This window comes from Kazachstania africana, chromosome 4 (genome assembly GCF_000304475.1).
Source record: "Kazachstania africana CBS 2517 chromosome 4, complete genome".
Lineage (NCBI taxonomy): Eukaryota > Fungi > Ascomycota > Saccharomycetes > Saccharomycetales > Saccharomycetaceae > Kazachstania > Kazachstania africana.
In genome coordinates this window covers 215,287-234,070 of record NC_018943.1, presented here as the reverse complement: position 1 = coordinate 234,070, position 18,784 = coordinate 215,287, and the positions used below count along the sequence as shown (strand labels likewise).

At 36.7% G+C, this 18,784-nt stretch overlaps 12 protein-coding genes across 12 annotated transcripts; 5 read left to right on the top strand and 7 right to left on the bottom strand.

The window, feature by feature from the left end:
- Positions 1–15: 15 nt before the first annotated feature.
- Positions 16–1,386, bottom strand: PRO2 (glutamate-5-semialdehyde dehydrogenase; the record flags this gene model as incomplete). The annotated part of the gene is made up of 1 exon (XM_003956848.1): positions 16–1,386. One exon carries the CDS (start codon positions 1,384–1,386, stop codon positions 16–18), a length of 1,371 nt encoding a protein of 456 aa, XP_003956897.1.
- A 182-nt stretch (positions 1,387–1,568) lies between these two features.
- FRT1 (Frt1p) lies at positions 1,569–2,918 on the bottom strand (the record flags this gene model as incomplete). The annotated part of the gene is made up of 1 exon (XM_003956847.1): positions 1,569–2,918. One exon carries the CDS (start codon positions 2,916–2,918, stop codon positions 1,569–1,571), a length of 1,350 nt encoding a protein of 449 aa, XP_003956896.1.
- Positions 2,919–3,650: 732 nt separating this feature from the next.
- On the top strand, positions 3,651–8,309 carry MYO2 (myosin 2; the record flags this gene model as incomplete). The annotated part of the gene is made up of 1 exon (XM_003956846.1): positions 3,651–8,309. The coding sequence occupies one exon, from the start codon at positions 3,651–3,653 to the stop codon at positions 8,307–8,309; it is 4,659 nt and encodes a 1,552-aa protein (XP_003956895.1).
- Positions 8,310–8,454: 145 nt separating this feature from the next.
- SNC2 (SNAP receptor SNC2) lies at positions 8,455–8,790 on the bottom strand (the record flags this gene model as incomplete). Its single annotated transcript, XM_003956845.1, has 1 exon — positions 8,455–8,790. One exon carries the CDS (start codon positions 8,788–8,790, stop codon positions 8,455–8,457), a length of 336 nt encoding a protein of 111 aa, XP_003956894.1.
- A 744-nt stretch (positions 8,791–9,534) lies between these two features.
- On the top strand, positions 9,535–11,367 carry SPB4 (ATP-dependent RNA helicase SPB4; the record flags this gene model as incomplete). The annotated part of the gene is made up of 1 exon (XM_003956844.1): positions 9,535–11,367. One exon carries the CDS (start codon positions 9,535–9,537, stop codon positions 11,365–11,367), a length of 1,833 nt encoding a protein of 610 aa, XP_003956893.1.
- A 20-nt stretch (positions 11,368–11,387) lies between these two features.
- Positions 11,388–12,764, bottom strand: ULA1 (Ula1p; the record flags this gene model as incomplete). Its single annotated transcript, XM_003956843.1, has 1 exon — positions 11,388–12,764. The coding sequence occupies one exon, from the start codon at positions 12,762–12,764 to the stop codon at positions 11,388–11,390; it is 1,377 nt and encodes a 458-aa protein (XP_003956892.1).
- Positions 12,765–12,876: 112 nt separating this feature from the next.
- On the top strand, positions 12,877–13,929 carry CTF19 (Ctf19p; the record flags this gene model as incomplete). Its single annotated transcript, XM_003956842.1, has 1 exon — positions 12,877–13,929. One exon carries the CDS (start codon positions 12,877–12,879, stop codon positions 13,927–13,929), a length of 1,053 nt encoding a protein of 350 aa, XP_003956891.1.
- A 163-nt stretch (positions 13,930–14,092) lies between these two features.
- WWM1 (Wwm1p) lies at positions 14,093–14,404 on the bottom strand (the record flags this gene model as incomplete). Its single annotated transcript, XM_003956841.1, has 1 exon — positions 14,093–14,404. One exon carries the CDS (start codon positions 14,402–14,404, stop codon positions 14,093–14,095), a length of 312 nt encoding a protein of 103 aa, XP_003956890.1.
- Positions 14,405–14,965: 561 nt separating this feature from the next.
- EMA19 (Ema19p) lies at positions 14,966–15,496 on the top strand (the record flags this gene model as incomplete). The annotated part of the gene is made up of 1 exon (XM_003956840.1): positions 14,966–15,496. The coding sequence occupies one exon, from the start codon at positions 14,966–14,968 to the stop codon at positions 15,494–15,496; it is 531 nt and encodes a 176-aa protein (XP_003956889.1).
- A 170-nt stretch (positions 15,497–15,666) lies between these two features.
- Positions 15,667–17,145, top strand: LPD1 (dihydrolipoyl dehydrogenase; the record flags this gene model as incomplete). The annotated part of the gene is made up of 1 exon (XM_003956839.1): positions 15,667–17,145. The coding sequence occupies one exon, from the start codon at positions 15,667–15,669 to the stop codon at positions 17,143–17,145; it is 1,479 nt and encodes a 492-aa protein (XP_003956888.1).
- Positions 17,146–17,237: 92 nt separating this feature from the next.
- Positions 17,238–17,882, bottom strand: FCF2 (Fcf2p; the record flags this gene model as incomplete). The annotated part of the gene is made up of 1 exon (XM_003956838.1): positions 17,238–17,882. One exon carries the CDS (start codon positions 17,880–17,882, stop codon positions 17,238–17,240), a length of 645 nt encoding a protein of 214 aa, XP_003956887.1.
- Positions 17,883–18,155: 273 nt separating this feature from the next.
- Positions 18,156–18,653, bottom strand: KAFR0D01050 (uncharacterized protein; the record flags this gene model as incomplete). Its single annotated transcript, XM_003956837.1, has 1 exon — positions 18,156–18,653. One exon carries the CDS (start codon positions 18,651–18,653, stop codon positions 18,156–18,158), a length of 498 nt encoding a protein of 165 aa, XP_003956886.1.
- Between the last annotated feature and the right edge of the window lie 131 nt (positions 18,654–18,784).

The following is an 18,784-nucleotide window of genomic DNA, read 5'->3' as shown; positions in this document are numbered from 1 at the left end:
TATGCATTTCTTTTCTCATAATTTTATGTTTTTAATATCTAAATTTTTGTGAATGAATGCCTTCTCACCACCGGCACCCAAATAGTCAGCTGCAATATTACCGTTACCTCTGATTTGATATTGGTAAGTGACTAAACCATCTAAACCAACTGGCCCACGGGCATGGATTTTCGAGGTTGAAATACCAACTTCCGTACCAAAACCGTATCTAAAACCATCCGCAAATCTAGTAGATGCATTCCAATAGACACCGGAGGAGTCAATACCCTTTAGGAACTTCTCTGCGTTTTCATTATTTTCGGTGACAATACATTCAGTGTGTTTTGAAGAATGTAAGTTGATATGTTGAATAGCTTCTTGAGTAGATGCAACAAACTTGACTGCACAATCTAAAGACAAAAATTCCTTATCAAAATCCTCATTTTCCTTGGCATCTGCAATTTTAGATTTCAAAACATCGTCCAATTTGCCAAGTTCCTCTAATTTAGAAATGTACGCTTCCTTAACGTCCTTTGTGACATGTACTACAACATCACCGTTACGAGATAAGTTTTCCAAGATTTCCCACCATGACGCAGCTTTTGGATTGATTAGTAAAGTTTCCATTGCATTACAACCAGCTGGATAGTTGGTCTTGGCATCAAAGGCAATTCTTTTAGCCTTAGTTAAGTCTGCAAATTCATCGATATAGACTGAACAAATACCATCCGCATGACCTAAAACTGGAATTTTTGTTGTATTTTTTATATTTCTAACTAATGCATTTGATCCTCTTGGAACCACAAGATCAATCAATTCATCTTCCTTTAATAAGTCTGCAATGTCTTCCCTAGTTTCAACTAATTGAACTGCACCCATTGGAATACCAGTGGTTGCTACATTTTGTTCAATGGTCGAGTTGATAACGGCAGCCATAGCTCTAAATGTGTTAACAGATTCTTTACCACCTTTCAATATACCTGCATTACCACTCTTGATACATAATGAAGTGATATTGGCAACAACCTCTGGGCGTGATTCAAAAATAACCAAAAGGACACCAACTGGTGCAGTAATCTGGTACAAAGTTAAATCCTCATCTAATTCTCTAGCCATCTTGACCTTACCGACTGGGTCTTCCAACTTTGCTACATCTAAAATACCTCGTAACATAACATCGAATTTATCATCTTTGAAAAGATCAAGACGCTTCAATAAGGAATCGACTAAACCAGTTTCTTTAGCAACTGTCAAATCTTTCTTATTAGCCTCTTCAATGATTGATGCCTTTTCTTTTAAAGCATCGTGAATCTTGCGTAAAATCTCAGAACGATTTGCATTATCAACAGTTTTCAAAATGTTACCAGCGGCACGTGCTTTTAAAGCAATCTCATGGGCAGTTGACATCGTTTATCCTGGTTAGACCTTTTACTTACAACACTTCTTGTAGTCTTATTCAAAGTAACTTTGGATCTTTTTTTTCCTGCCTGCCTCGAGATCTCTGATACAAAGGCCAAGCGATGACTAAGATCGAAGAGAACTGCTGCGACTAAAAAAAATGAATACTATTACTATGTGACTATATGTATTTATGCGGTTAGAAAGGTATTTATGAGTGCCAGCACGTAGAATAATAGCCCAAAGATGACTAAATCGACAAGGATAAAACGGTACTTGTATATTGCCTTAGTGTTTTGCTTCAATTTTTTCAATTCTTCTTCTACTAGCAACAAATTATCCATTTGTCTTAGAATCTCTCTCTGCTTGCCTAGTTTTGCCTGACAAATCTCCATACGTTTCTCTAGTTTCTCTAAGTCGGTTACGTAATTCATCACCTGACATTGAAACTTAAATTCAAAGGAAATTTCATCTTGAGAGTTGAAATTTGATTTTAATTCCACAAGATACTCATCTTGAACTGTTGATTTTAGTTTGATGATCTCACTTTGCAATTCTTTTAGCTGAAAACTTACCTTGTCAAAATTCCCCAGCTTCATGGCCAAATCAGATTCATCTTTCAATACCAATTCCGTAAGATCATTTTGTAAAATGTTTTCGAATTTTTCTAATATGACGGGCAAATGTGTCTGATAATGGATATCAAATCCTGTAAAACTAGCTTTGTTCACTCCAGGCGTACTGGGACCTATTGGAATAGGAACCTGTTCGATGTTTCTTAGGTTTGGTTTGTGCTCATTATGCTCACCCAGTAATGATAATGACGACGCCGATGATGAGAATTCAAAGTTAGACATTGGCGAGTTTGAATTTGTCCTGGATCTCAAGTTCGCAAATGACGAAGTATTATTCAAATCACTGAATAAGAGACTCGTGAAAGATGTTTTATGACTGAATTCTGGAATGTTTCCGGTGGAATCATCTTCATACAAAGCCATATGGCAACTATTATTTCGTTTTGAAATCTGCTCATCTGTAGAATTCAAAAACTGATGTACCAATCGTTTTTTGTCATGACCCAGAACACTTGATCTACGATGGGATGATTTTATAGTCTTATGAGGTGATAAACCAGATGTGGAACTACCAGCCGTATTTTGCTCTGATGTACAGTCGTTATCTGAAGTAGCGAATTCAAAATCACTAAATTTGCCACCAAATGCTGAAGAATACTCATCTAACTTCTTCAAAAGTTGTCTCTCGTTGGCATTATTACTAGATTCATTATCTTCACTTTCATTCATCATACCGATGTCCTCCTGGAACATGGAGGAAAGATTCACCAAAGAAGTCTCTCTAACCCTTGGGGGATGTCCAGAAACGGGTCGCCCATTAACACTTATAATGGGCACATCACTTCTCGAGCAAGTATCTTGCATTCTTTTACTTTTTCCACCAATTGTGGGTCTCTTAGAATCTGTCCAAAACGGCGAAGACCTCCTCGTCCCAGGGTGTTCCATTCTATCAATCAACAAATTCATCTCTGGTATATGTAGGTCTCTCTGAACCAGTATCCCTTACTGTCTGCAATATCACACTGTTCCCATCAACGATTACTATTGGTCATATATCTGTTTCGGGACGAAACAGAAGTTTCTTTTCCGGAAGCAGAGAAGCTTTGACAGATGGCGTTGCTACTTAACAGAGAAGGCCTATTCCTCCACCGCCGTTGGCATCAACGGTCTCATAATGGACCAATGCACATGTTCGTATCAGATATGATTCTCTTGTTGTTGTTCTTTTTCTCCTGAAGCCAGTTGACATAGCTTCCAAGACCGGCCAGACTGACGAGGGCAGCAAGTAGGTGTTCTCTCGCTCTCAGCGTTCCACATCCGAATAGGCAGTTGACATAGTGATGCTGACCCGTCAGATAAGTGTGCCATTCCCATCAAATTGATGCTGAACGGCCGGACCGACTGCCATTAACTTTTCTCGAAACCCTCTCTTAGGGCTTTGCCTTTTGCCCTCTTGTTTCGCGTATGTAGAGAAAAGTCGACAGGTAGATCAAAGAAGAAAAATTGCAAAAACAAACACTTTCTTTTTTGTTGTAAGCAATACCTGCTGTGATCTGCAGAAAGCATTCGTTATCCGTTCGATTTACTATTTTCCATCTGGTCGTCCCTAGATAATACCATTCTACTCACATTGGTACTTTCGTATCTCAAATTATTAATATTCTGGAACTTTTAAAAAGATCGAGATCAATTCAGAAAATGTCATTCGAAGTAGGAACTCGTTGTTGGTACCCAAGCGAACAACAGGGCTGGATAGGCGCAGAAGTCACTAGTAATGATTTCAAGGACGGTAAATACAATTTGGAGCTTACTCTAGAAGATAACGAAGTTGTTAATCTGGAAATTGATGATCTGAAAAATGATCAGGATTCAAAATTACCACTACTAAGAAATCCTCCAATTTTGGAAGCCACAGAAGATTTAACATCTCTTTCGTATCTGAATGAGCCTGCTGTCTTACATGCAATCAAGCAACGTTATTCTCAATTGAATATATATACGTATTCAGGTATCGTTCTTATCGCAACTAATCCATTTGATAGAGTCGATCAACTTTATTCCCAAGATATGATTCAAGCTTATGCTGGAAAACGTAGAGGTGAAATGGAACCACATTTATTCGCCATTGCAGAAGAAGCATACAGCTTGATGAAAAAGGATAAGCAGAATCAAACAATCGTCGTTAGTGGTGAATCAGGTGCAGGTAAGACCGTTTCTGCCAAGTATATTATGCGTTATTTCGCCTCAGTAGAGGAAGAAATGTCTTCGAATATGGGTAACTTACAACATACGGCTGAAATGTCAGAAACCGAAGAAAAAATTCTGGCTACTAATCCAATTATGGAAGCCTTTGGTAATGCAAAGACTACGAGAAATGATAACTCTTCAAGATTCGGTAAATATTTAGAGATTTTATTCGATGCAAATACTGCTATTATCGGTGCGAAAATTAGAACTTATCTTCTAGAACGATCAAGGTTGGTATATCAACCTGATACTGAAAGAAATTATCATATCTTTTATCAAATATTAGCTGGTCTACCGCAAGAAACAAAAGATGAATTGCATTTAACTGCCGCTTCTGATTATTTTTATATGAATCAAGGTGGTGATACCCAGATTAAAGGTATCGATGACGCCAAAGAGTATCAGATTACTGTGGATGCTCTAGAATTGGTCGGTATACATAAAGAAACTCAGCATAGTATATTCAAAATATTAGCAGCTTTACTTCACATTGGTAATATTGAAATTAAGAAAATTAGAAATGATGCTTCTTTATCATCAGATGAGCCAAATTTGAAATTAGCTTGTGAATTATTAAACGTCGATTCTTCCAGTTTCGCCAAATGGATAACAAAGAAACAAATTATAACGAGGTCTGAAAAGATTGTATCCAATTTAAGTTATAATCAAGCTTTAGTGGCAAGGGATTCTGTTGCTAAATTCATCTACTCTGCATTATTCGATTGGTTAGTTGAAAATATTAATACAGTGCTATGCCATCCAGGTGTTTCTGACCAAGTTAAATCATTCATAGGTGTCTTAGATATTTACGGGTTTGAACATTTTGAAAAGAATTCTTTCGAACAATTTTGTATCAATTATGCTAATGAAAAATTACAGCAAGAGTTCAATCAACATGTTTTCAAATTGGAACAAGAAGAATATATTAAGGAAGAAATTGAATGGTCCTTTATTGAATTTAATGACAACCAACCTTGTATCAACTTAATTGAAAATAAATTGGGTATCCTAGCATTGTTAGACGAAGAGAGTAGATTACCAGCTGGTTCCGATGAATCATGGACTCAAAAGTTATATCAAACTTTAGATAAACCGCCAAGTAACAAGGTATTCTCCAAACCACGTTTCGGCCAAACTAAATTCGTCGTGAGCCATTATGCACACGATGTTTCTTATGATACTGAAGGGTTTATTGAAAAAAATAGAGATACCGTTTCAGATGGTCACCTTGAAGTCTTGAGAGCCACAGAAAATGAAACTTTAGCCAAAATCCTAGAGAATTTAGATGACGAAGCCAAAAAATTAGAAGATGCTAAGAAAGCTGAAGAGGAAAAGAACCCAGGGAAAAAGATGGGCCCCACAAGAACAGTACAAAGGAAACCCACTTTAGGATCAATGTTCAAACAGTCTTTAATTGAGTTGATGAGTACTATTAACTCTACAAATGTCCATTATATCCGTTGTATCAAACCTAATAATGAAAAAGAAGCTTGGAAGTTTGATAACTTAATGGTTCTTTCTCAATTGAGAGCGTGTGGTGTTTTAGAAACAATTAGAATTTCTTGTGCAGGGTTCCCTTCAAGGTGGACGTTCAGAGAATTTCTACTGAGATATTACATTCTAATCTCCTCGAATGAGTGGTCGAAAATTTTCCAGAATAAAGATAGTACCGAAGAAGATGTAATAGAGCTCTGTAAGAAAATATTAGACACTACAGTGAAGGACACTGCAAAGTATCAAATTGGTAACACCAAAATTTTCTTTAAGGCTGGTATGCTTGCGTACTTAGAAAAATTAAGAAGTGACAAGATGAATTACTCTATTGTTTTAATCCAGAAGAATATTAGAGCAAAATACTATAAAAGGCAATATACTGAAATCAAAAAAGCTATTTCGCTATGTCAAAGTGTTTCAAGAGGTATTGTCACCCGTGGTAGAGTCGAATTTAAATTAAAGACCCAATCTGCAACAATGATTCAAACGTTATATAGAGCGGTTCAGAAACGTTCTGAGGTGAATAACATTATCTCAGGCATTGTTGCTATTCAAATTAAGATTAAAAATGAGTTGCATCAAAGAGCTATGTTGGCACAACATGAATTGGATGCTGCATTATCAATTCAAAACAAGATTAGATCTTTCAAGCCTAGAAGATCATTCTTGGTTGAACGTAAAAGTACTATAGTAATTCAGTCATTGATTAGAAGGAGGAATGCTGAAAAAGTGTTGAGAAAGCTAAAAGCTGAAGCAAAAAGTGTTACCCATCTCAAAGAAGTCAGTTACAAACTTGAAAATAAAGTTATTGAATTGACTGAAAACCTAGCAATGAAGGTGAAGGAAAATAAAGAAATGGGAAGAAGATTAGAAGAACTGCAGCAAACTTTGAATGATACTGTAAGTTTGAAAGCAGAATTAGAGCTCCAACAACAAGAACATAATGATGCTATTCAAAGACAAAAATTAGAGTATGCTGCTGCCCATGAAGCTGTTGAATTAAAACTAATGCAAGCGAACAAGAGTATTGAAGAGACAAAACTTGAATTGAAACAACTAGTGGAACAACACGAACAATTGAGAGAAGAATCAAATAGACAATTAACCGAATTAGATAGCTCAAAGAAACTTCTTGCTGAATACGAAAGTAAAAATGCCGATCTACAAAATGAAGTTGAATCGTTAAAGAGGGAGATCGTAAATCTACAACACGATTTGACTCTCGGTACTGTTAACACAAATATTTTACCACAAACACCTTCCCATGGTCGTAAGATGTCTTCACATAATTCAGCCTTTGCTGAAAATGATTTATCTCCATCACAAAATGGTAATCAAGTAATGATGAACAACTATGAGGATAACAGCTCAGTTTCCTTGGCCCAAATAAATGAGGAGTTATACAAATTACTTGAGAATATCGAATCCCTAAACTCAGAAATTACGGAAGGTCTGTTGAGAGGTTTCAAGGTACCTGATGCTGGTGTTGCTACAAAGCTAAGCAAGAGGGATGTTGTTTACCCTGCAAGAATTTTAATTATCGTCTTAAGTGAAATGTGGAGATTCGGTTTAACGAAGCAAAGTGAAAGTTTCCTTGCCCAAGTTTTAACGACCATACAAAAAGTAGTGACCACTTTGAAGGGCAGCGACTTGATTCCAAGCGGTGCTTTTTGGTTAGCCAATGTAAGGGAGCTGTATTCTTTTGTTTTGTTTGCTCAGCATTCTATCTTAACTGAGGAAAATTTCAAGAAGGATATGAATGATGAAGAATACAATGAATACGTGTCTCTTGTAACAGAATTAAAAGAAGATTTTGAATCTTTAAGTTATAATATTTATAACATCTGGCTAAAGAAATTACAAAAGGAATTACAAAAGAAGAGTATCACGGCCATCGTAATGTCGGAGGCACTTCCAGGGTTTGGTTCTAATGAATCTGGTGGATTCCTGAATAAAATCTTTAATTCAAATGAAAATTACACCGTTGATGATATTCTGACTTTTTTCAACAGTATATATTGGTGCATGAAATCCTTCGATATTGACGACGAAGTTTTCCGCAGTGTCGTCACTACGTTATTGAATTATATTGATGCAATTTGCTTCAACGATTTGATTATGAGACGTCATTTCTTATCATGGAAGCGTGGCCTGCAACTGAACTACAACATTACCAGACTAGAAGAATGGTGCAAAGCACACGAATTACCAGATGGAGCTGATTGTTTGAAACATTTGATTCAAACCTCAAAACTGTTACAATTGAGGAAATATACCATTGAAGATATTGATATCCTACGTGGTATCTGTTCAGATTTAACTCCGGCTCAATTGCAAAAATTGATAACTCAAGCTCATGTTGCGGATTATGAATCACCAATACCACAAGAAATTCTAAAATATGTTGCAGATATTGTTAAGAATGAAGGCTCAATCGGTAATGCTAAGAATGATATCTTCTTACATCCTGAAACTGGCCCATTCGAAGATCCTTTCGTTACAATTCCAACTAAGAAGTTTGATCAAGTCGAAGCATATATTCCTGTTTGGTTAAATTTACCAAATACAAAGAGAATCGTTGATCTAGTTGCACAAAATGTCAACGTTGTTGAATAGAAATTAGAATTGTATAGATAAAAAAGTATATATAGAAATTTATTTGTTAATAATTATTGTTTTTCTATTTCCTGTAATCGTGATGATGAAGCAATTAAATTATGTTATTTTACAACTAACTTTTGTACATACAAAATATATCTACTTAAGTGAAGTGAACCACGATAGGAACGATGATTACTACTAATAGGATGATTACAACCAGTAGAAGACACATTCTCATTTTTAAATCTTTCCACCACATTTGCTTTCTTACCCTATTGGCACCTCTTTTAAAACCCTGAGCGGAAACCGCCAAGTTGTCGGCTTTATCTTCGATAGAAGTCAGTCTTTCACCACGTTCCGCAACTTTATTAATGTTATCTCTCATTATACCGACAGTATCATCAATTTCAGCTTGTAAAGCAGCTGTCTTAGATTGTGATTGTTCTTGAGATTCTTCTGGTGGAACGTATGGATCGTAAGGTACTGATGACGACATGGTAGATTTGTGTGTATATGTTTATGTTTATATGAATATGAGTAGTCTGATTTGATTGACGTCTTGCCTCTTTATCCAGATTATCAGCTATTAATCTCCTCAATTAAAGCTGTTCTATAATTAAAATGAATCTTCATATTTGGCCTTAGCTTTTTCTTTCTTTTTTAGTGAGAGCCACAAAACGTTACCCGCATCGCCAGACGACAAAAACTAGGCATCTTGCCCCAAATAGGAAATTTACAGCCGTTTTCGGATAGGAATTACCTAAACAGGAAAGAGGCTGCGGTTTCACACATTAAAACTAAAATTAGAATTCACGATCAGGTGCAATGGCTAATCAACTGGGTATCCATACAGCATGCAGATAAGGGCCCACTCAACTTGCTTTCGAGAGTTGTGTCAGTGAGCATCTCTCTGTCGCAACGAAATTTGACGACTGACATAGCAAAAAAAAGGATGATGAATAAAACACTCTCCTGCTTGAAATGTGTGTGCAGGACGTATGAGTCATGATCAATGAGTAACTGATATTCTTCACCAAGTGGGTGCTGTACCCTGTGTGTTCTATCATCTGGTGACATCGCAAGCCATTTCATTCTTGTGGTAGTAGTAGGCTATTACCCGCTCGGACATTTTTTTGAAAAATTTTAAATTATTGCGATGAGCTCCATATAATAGAATGCATAACTGTAGTATATAAAGAAGTTAGTACAATATTGTGAGTAGGAGGTGTATCGTTTAAGCATGTCAAAATCGCTAGACTGGGATTCTTTAAACTATGAGCTGCTTCCCTGGATTAAAAACGCCATCGAAGTAATGGGATACGATCAAATGACCCCGGTCCAAGCTTCTACCATACCGATGTTTGTGGGTAATAAGGATGTTGTAGTAGATTCAGTGACAGGTTCGGGTAAAACAGTGGCTTTTGTTATCCCAATTCTCGAAAAGATCGTCAAAGAAGCCACTCATTTAAAGAAGGGCCATTTCCATTCTTTAATCATTTCACCAACAAGAGAATTATCGAGACAGATCCAGACGGTTATTAATTCATTCCTACAACATTATCCTGACAGTGAGACTAAACCGATCAAATCACAGCTGCTGGTTGGTACAGACACAAAGACCATCAGAGATGATGTTGCGTCATTTCTCGAGGAAAGACCTTCCATTCTTGTGGGCACCCCAGGAAGAGTCTTAGATTTTTTACAAATAGCATCAGTAAAGGCACAGTTATGTAGTATGGTCGTATTGGATGAGGCTGATAGGTTATTAGATATCAGTTTTTCGAAAGATATTGAGAAAATATTGAGTTTCTTACCAAAACAAAGAAGAACTGGCCTGTTTTCGGCTACTATCACGAGTGCGGGCAGTAACATCTTTAAAACAGGTCTTAGAAATCCTGTTAAAATTAAGGTCAACTCCAAAAATAATTCTCCAACATCCTTATCATTAAACTACTGTGTAGTTGACACTCATGATAAATTGATTCATTTACTCAATCTTTTGAATAATTACAGATTCAAAAAATGCATTGTATATTTTCCAACTTGCATTTCAGTCACATTTTTCTATGGATTTATTCAATATTTGCAAAAGCAAAATAACTCTGTCCTGACTATAGATGAATCTTTACAATTCTATTCCCTACATGGGAAATTACAGACAAGTTCAAGAATCAAAACATTAGAAGCATTCACAGAAGATTTAAATAATTCTGTTCTCTTCACAACAGACGTTGCAGCAAGAGGTATCGATATTCCAGATGTCGATCTCGTTATTCAATTGGATCCACCAACAGACTCCGATATTTTCATGCATAGATGCGGTAGAACTGGTAGAGCTAATAAAATTGGTAAGGCAATTACATTCATAAACAGTGGTAGAGAAGAAGATTTTATTCCGTTCATGGAAGTTAAAAACGTCACTTTGGAACCTATGAACGAGGTTTTGAAGGAAATTAGTGAGGAGACATCTAATAATTTTTATGACCTCTTCAAAAAATGGATTTTACAAGATAGAGCTAGATTTGACCTCTCAATAAAATCCTATGTTGCATTTATTAGGCATTATTCGAATCATACAGCATCTTCAATATTCAGATTGCAAAATTTTAGCTACACAGGTCTTGCTAAAATGTATGGTTTGATCAGAATACCGCGTATGCCAGAAGTTACAAAATATTTACAAAAATCTGACGTTCTAGAGGTTTATGATGATGGATGGCTCGTTACTCCACCAATTGATCTGAATAAATTTTCCTATGCTGATAAGAAAAGGGAGCAAGCGAGGCTACAAGAACTAGAAAATTTACGAAAGATTCAAGACAAGAAGAAACTGAAATTTGACTTGAAGAAAAAAAATATGGCCTGGTCGAATAAAGTAGCTACGAAGGAGTCGAAGTCTATAAGAAGAGAAAAAATGTCTCTCAAGAGAAAATTAATTGAAGAAGAGTTGGCTAACCAAAGCTCCAGTGACGATGATGACAATATAGTTACTCAGGACTGGAAGGAAGAAATCATGCAAAATAAGAGAAAAAAGAAGGATACCGGTATACAGGGTAGTTTTGATGATTTATGATATATATAGCTTTCTCTCCTTTATACTTTCAATGTGACTGCATTATTAGTTAAACCATCATAGATAAAGGCATTATCGATAGGCTCGAATTGGTGGGTGATTAATTTTATCGTTTCTTGCGCGACCAAACCTCCCATGTAGGATTCGGTGGGGTACGATGTGAGTTTAAATGCCCTCTCTATAAGTTCTGACTCAAAGGAACGGCCCATTTCGAACTGTGAATTTATCAACTGCCGAAAAATGGGATGTGACACTCCATCGTTTTCAAAAAGTCGAATTTCATTTGGATTGATACATTTGATTTCTCTACTATGGAGAAAGAACAAACGTATGGCTCCCTTTATATCTAAATTTGTGTCACGATAGAGAGCTGGGAAGTTTGCTGCAACGATATTTTCGAATTTGCGAAGATCTTCCTGCCATTTATTTTGATATATCAATTTAAGTTTGTGATAAATTGTTGAATCAGATTCCATATCCGGAATATTTGGATCAATAGGCAAATTTCGGTCATTCTCGTCTAAATAAATGCCAAGACTACAGAGTAAGCAGGAGAAAGTATCATCCATCAGAGAATGACGTCTGGAATTGGATTGGAGGAGCTTGTTGTTGCACGATATGGCGTCTTCTAAATCATCAAATGTTTGTTTTCTAGTTGACAAATGTGAATGTTGTTGAGCTTGTAAATAATTAAGATCATTAAATCCATCTGAATTGACTTCTCCTAAATAATAATCATTTAAGGCAGCCTTTATATCTCTATTGCTTGGAGCCTCGACTCCTTGATCTTTAACATATTGTAACATTTTATAAAGTAACACGGCATAAGGTAGCTGTGAAAGTTGTAAGCTGCTGAGCAGTGATATATCAAACGAGCTCATGAAACTTGATAACTCTGGCCATGGAGCTTGAAACCCTAAATCAGGAATCTTGTGTTCAGGATGTGATTCCAGCACAAAATGTGGTACAAATAATTTAGTGTAAGAGTACCCAAACAGTCCCTTAGTGTATGTGCATATGATTGGTGGCATTTCAGCGTCAGTTCTCTTGAGAATATTTTCTAGCCACTGTTTGTTATTCGCATTTACAACTACCATCGTTGTATATTCCTTCCAATCAAATGCTGAATCCGAATAATCAATATTTTGGGCCCTGATATCAACAACAGTTGTATTGAGATTAGTTAATCCCTTTGCCAGGTCCTTATAGAAAAGAGGATCATGATCAATCTCACCTGTATGTAACCATGTGAATTTTGAGACTCCTGTGAGTGTTAGATTTTTCAAAATCTCCTGAAACAGAGCACATTGTGATGCCACTATACATATATTTGCTTTGTTGATCCATTTCTGGCCATGTGAGCCCCAGAGTCTTAATTGTCTATCGTATCTCTCCATACTGTTTCTGTTTACATGTATTTTCTAGTTATTATAAGTACGTATTTTTCACTAATATTTGAAAAATACAAAGTAGGAGACATAATCAAATAATACAAATAACGAGAAGTAGATGGATTTCACTTCAGATATCACCAGTGAACACAGTAGTGTGAGCGATGGAGGAATTAATGCTGGTTTGGACCAATCAAGCGAATTAGATTCAGTTCTAATGGATGAAAATGAGAAAAAGTTCCTGAAGTTACAAGAAGAGAAGGACTTGCTACTGAAAAGGCGTGATTCTCTGATTAATGAAGTTGATACGTTGAAAAGAAAGCTCGAGGAAACTCCAGATTTAGTTGAAGAGCCCAACATTGCCTCTGGCGTTGATCAGAATGCGGCAAATATTTTGATTGATTTGATGTTATTGTCATCATCGAAATCGTCACCAATATTCGATGAGGAATCTGTCGATAAGATTCGTTCGATTAACGGGAATTCAAGTTTGCAAGAGGAGTTGAAGATGAAGTTTGATACGCTACCACTATTAAATATGAAATTGCGATTGCGATATTTACAGAAGCTTTTATATCCAAATCTTCAATTGAGAGTGACCCGAGATAAGGATGGTAGTACAAGAGAAATAGAGGTTGTCGTTGTTGATTGTCAATTTAAGAAATTTAATAAGAATGCTCCCATTAAATTAAATTTTGAGATGCAATATGATTCGAAACAAGAAAAATTACTTGATTTTAAAATCATGGATGTGTCTAATAATGTGAAATTAGAACTGAGTTCTGCCATAAGGAAATATAAGGAGAATCCAACCATTTTACTATTTTATTTTACTGAATATGATAGAATACTTTACATGAGACAAAAATTGATTGAAGAAATTATTAAGAAACATTCAATATATATTAAAGATGTCATCGATGCTATAGATTATACGAATGGAAAAATTACTCTTAAATTGAGTTCTCAGAATGAGTTACATATAATATTTGAAATTACATCTGAAGATGGATACATTATTCCAAAATTGAGGATAAAATTTGAAATTTTTAAAAAAAATGGTCAAAAGGTTGTGAACCCAAACGTAAATGATATATTTAATTCATTAATAAAAGAATATGGATTAATAAAATCAATTCATGAGATTATTAGGCTAGTGGTAGGTTACTAAAATCGACCGCCCGGACCACCTGGGCCACCAAATCCTGGACCACCGAATCCTGGACCTCCAAATCCTGGACCACCGAACCCTGGACCACCAAAGCCGGGACCATGATGATGTCCAAAACGAGGACCATGATGTGGTGACATAATATCTCCCATAAGAGCACCACCTAGGAAACCGGCAGCTGCACCCATAACCGCACCAGAGCCCATGCCCATTCTTGGACCAGGTGGTGGTGGAGGAGGAGGAGCTGCATATACCGGAGGTGGAGGAGCGTATACTGGAGGAGGAGCATATATAGGAGGTGGGGGACCATAAGCCGGAGGAGGGGGGGAGGTGGACCATAACCGTTTGATACCCAAATAGTACCTCTTGGTTCTTCCCACTGCGTTTGGTTTGTAGTAACGTTTGTATAGATGTATCTTTTATAACTTTCGTCATAAGCGGCTCTCCAGCCTTCTGGCACCTGAGGATAACTCATCTTTGTTGTTATTTCTCTTTTACTGTTGTTTTCTTATTTCACTTAGACAAAACAACCAGTATTATAGTCTTGTTTAACCCCCAAGTTCTATCTCTTTCCACAAGTTGTGTATATACAAATCTCACCAGTGACATTCCGTCATGTCAAAGCGATGAGCCCTCTCGAGAAGAAAAATTCTCGTAAAATTTGCCCTTCTGCTGGGCCTCAATTTGGCTCACGTTGGCAGAAGAGAGAAGGACCGGGTAGTGAATGGCACGACGAGATTTGGTGCCAAAGTGAGGCTTCTGGACAGAATAAGCTGGAGATTCAGTGTATAAATATCTGTTGTTTAATGATGCCTTCACCAGCAGCATGGCGAAGTACTTGTGACAGTCTCCGGTGATCTTGCATTCCTTGTCTTTGATAGCCCATTCTAGTATATCGGCCATAACTCCAGGAAATGGGTTTCGTTCCCAGGACAGAGAAAGCATACCAGTTCGTATAAATACATACATACATATATATATATATCTATATCGCCGAGTCGATAGTATTGTTTGCTCAAGACTAAACTGCTCGAGGATGCCACTAGTGAAATCACCCTTTAAGTCCAATTTTGAATTGAACTTTTACCGTTACTATTTCTTGATTCACATACCCATCACCATCCTCATCGACTCATGTGTCGTCATAACGCTACCGTTTGAATCCATTCAAAGTTTGATCAAATGGCATATCAAGGAAAACAACGATTTCTTACTCTTTGAAAAACCTAAATGGTTGTATTGGTTTGTCATTTTGGAATTAATCTTCCAGTTGCCTCTCTTCTTTTACTTCATTTATAAGTTAGGCAATGCGTATACAGACAAGTCAGCTTTAAATGAAACCAGGAAACACGATATCGATCCCAATACTACAGGACTGACCACTTTGTTGAAATATTACGGCTGGAACGCATCGCTGACTTCGTTATTTTGTATCTTTGTGGTCCTGTATCGTGGATACTATCCAGCGACCGCTACACATCTGGAAATGTACCCAATGGACAAATTGAAGCTGGCATTCTACTACTTCCCAACATTCATTATTCCATTCAGATTGTGTCTTCTATAGTCAATCTGCCCATTTATAAATACAAGTATATAGTTGAATATTCGAACCTAACAAAAAAATCACCCAATTAGGGCGACTCCGAAACAGGCCTGAAATTGATATATAAGACATGAGAAACTTCTACAAGTAAAATAGAAAGATATTCCATAAGGAAGAGTCGACATATAGCAATGCTAAGGGTTAACTTACTTCTTCAAAGACAGTCGTTTCGTTTTCTATCATCTCAGTCTCATGATTTGGTAGTAATAGGTGGTGGTCCTGCCGGTTATTTTGCTGCAATCAAGGGAGCTCAGCTGGGCTTCAATACAGCTTGCATTGAAAAGAGAGGTAAACTTGGTGGTACATGTCTTAATGTTGGATGTATCCCATCCAAGGCACTTCTGAATAACTCTCTTATGTACGACCAAATCCTAAATGATACCCAAAAGAGAGGTATTGTCGTTGATAAGAAAAATGTTAACTTAGATTTTGATGGTTTGATGAAATATAAGGATAAAGTTGTTAGTCAGTTGACTGGAGGTGTGGAAATGTTATTTAAAAAGTACGGTGTCACTTATTATAAAGGTGATGGTGAATTTTTAAATGAAAATGAAGTTGTGGTCAAGCCCGTTGACGGTCTAGAAGGTACAGTTAAGGAAAATATAAATTTACAAGCTAAGAATTTCGTTATTGCCACGGGATCTGAAGTAACTCCATTCCCAGGTATCACTATTGATGAAGAAAGAATTGTATCATCAACGGGGGCTTTATCTTTGAAAGAGGTTCCAAAGAGATTAGCGATTATTGGTGCTGGTATCATTGGTCTTGAAATGGGATCCGTCTATAACAGACTAGGCTCTGAAGTTACAGTGATGGAGTACCAAGACAAGATTGGTTCCTCAATGGATGATGAAGTCGCTGCAACAATGTCTAAAGTGTTGAAAAAACAAGGTTTCAACTTCAAAACAAATGCCAAAGTCGTCTCAGCTACTAGAAGTGGCGATGTTGTCGATTTTACAGTAGAAAATACAAAGACCGGTAAGCAAGAGACGTTACAAGCTGATGTGTTACTAGTTGCTATTGGTAGAAGGCCATATATTCAAGGATTAGGCGCAGAAAAGATTGGTTTAGAAGTTGACGAAAGCGGTCGTCTAGTAATAGATAATCAATATAATACAAAGTTCCCACATATTAAAGTTGCAGGTGATGTCACTTTTGGCCCAATGTTGGCTCATAAAGCTGAAGAAGAAGGCTTTGCTGCCGTTGAATTATTCAAAACTGGTCACGGTCACGTAAATTACAATAATATTCCATCTGTTATGTACACTCATCCAGAAGTTGCCTGGACTGGGAAGAATGAAAAAGAACTGAAGAGAGATGACATTAATTACAAGGTGGGTAAGTTTCCCTTCATTGCTAACTCAAGAGCAAAAACCAACATGGATACAGAGGGTTTTGTTAAGATTTTGATCGACGCAGAAACTGAAAGAATTCTCGGTGCTCATATTGTTGGTCCAAATGCCGGTGAAATGATTGCAGAAGCCTGTCTGGCTCTAGAATATGGTGCGTCTGCAGAAGATATTGCTAGAGTTTGTCATGCTCATCCAACATTGTCAGAGGCATTCAAAGAAGCTAGTATGGCAGCCTACTCACAACCAATCAATTTTTAATGATTTAAGGTGCTAACTCTGTAAGTAATGCCTAATTTATTTAATCGATCTTAGTACGCGTATATGATAAGATATATACTATGATGTTATAACTAAAATTTTTTCCTTAAAGCTTTTTGTTTCTTATAATGTGCCCTCTTACCACTTGTTTTTTGAAGTTGAATTTCGTTGTACTTTCTCTTGAAGTATTTGTTTCGTTCATCATCAGCCATCAAAGATTCTATGATAGTTTGTTTTCTTTCTTTCTTATTGATCCTACTACTAAAGAATTCTGTTTTGTCTTCAATAATAGTACCAATAGAAAACCTTCCCGGTACTTGCCAACGTTCCTTTTTATAATGTCTTTTTGGATCTAGAGCGGCACGGTGCTTGATTAGTACCAAATCTCTCTGTATTTCTCTGCGTCTATTATCATCTGGCTTAGGTAGAGTAAACCAACCATTTGATGTGCTCTTGTTCTTGCTTTTATGCTTTTCCTCTTGCGGTAGCTGTAGCTTTTCGTCTTTTTCATTCTTTTCCTTAGCTAATTTATCAAATCCAGTACTCAGCTTGGGCAACTTACGCAAGTTTACTTCAATCTCTTCGAATATCTTTTCAGTATCCTTAGTCTCACTATCCAATTTTAGGACATCAGAGTTATGATTTTCTTCTAGCCCTATAGAGGCCTCAGAAACTGGTTTGGTTTTACTGCTAGCCTTCTTCAATGCATCAAACAAACTATCAACGCTTGAGTCCATCTTTCACTGATATATATGGTTTGGTTCAATCAATGTGGTACATGCTATATATTTGCGATGCCTCTGTCATTTTTTTCCGTTTGCGATCCTCTGAAAATTTTGCAAAGTGCCATTACCCGCTCGCTGGTTATAATGAATTCCACCGTAAGCAGTAAATTGTCTAGCTGAATGGAATATAGTGTCTGTCAGCGTTCATTATACAGTATAGATATTTTTATACATATATATTAGTTCGTGTCTTGTGGAAAAAATTATGTCATCTACTTGACGCCGTTAACGGTTTTCGAATTGAATCATGCCTGTATTGGCATTCATATCAAGCTCTTTGAGAGGTCCTGCCGAATCGATGTGCTGTGAATACGTATGTGTCGTCGCCTGCTTTTTTTCTCTTTCGTAGAGCGTCATAACATGCTGTGCAGGCGTGTAAAATGGGTTTGATTTCCTCCTTTTCAATCCTATTCTTTTAGGATTTATCTTAACGTTGTGTTGCTTCTCCTGATTTATATTTGCATTCGTGTTCGCTAACAACGTATCTTTGGTCGAGTTGGACTCGGAATTATGTAAGAATGTGTAATTCAACCCCTCTTCAGGGTTTTGTAGCTTCAGGAACTGTAATATATTTTCATTATCTGTGGTTTCATTAACATCAATGTTCTCATCGTCAACCTCCGTTGTCTCGTTAATCTCATTATTTATTGTCTCTCCCTGTCTCGTCGCTTCAAGATCTGTCAGCTGGAAAATATCCTCATTTAGGTAATCGAAAATATCCATATTCCAAAAATGATGTATAATTGTAAGTCTGTAGTGTGCCCTATACTTGGAGGTAGTTAAAAGAAAAGGCAAAATAAGAAGAGTCACTTCCAGCTCCTAATTGTTCAAAATATAACTCTTCAGGCGCACCA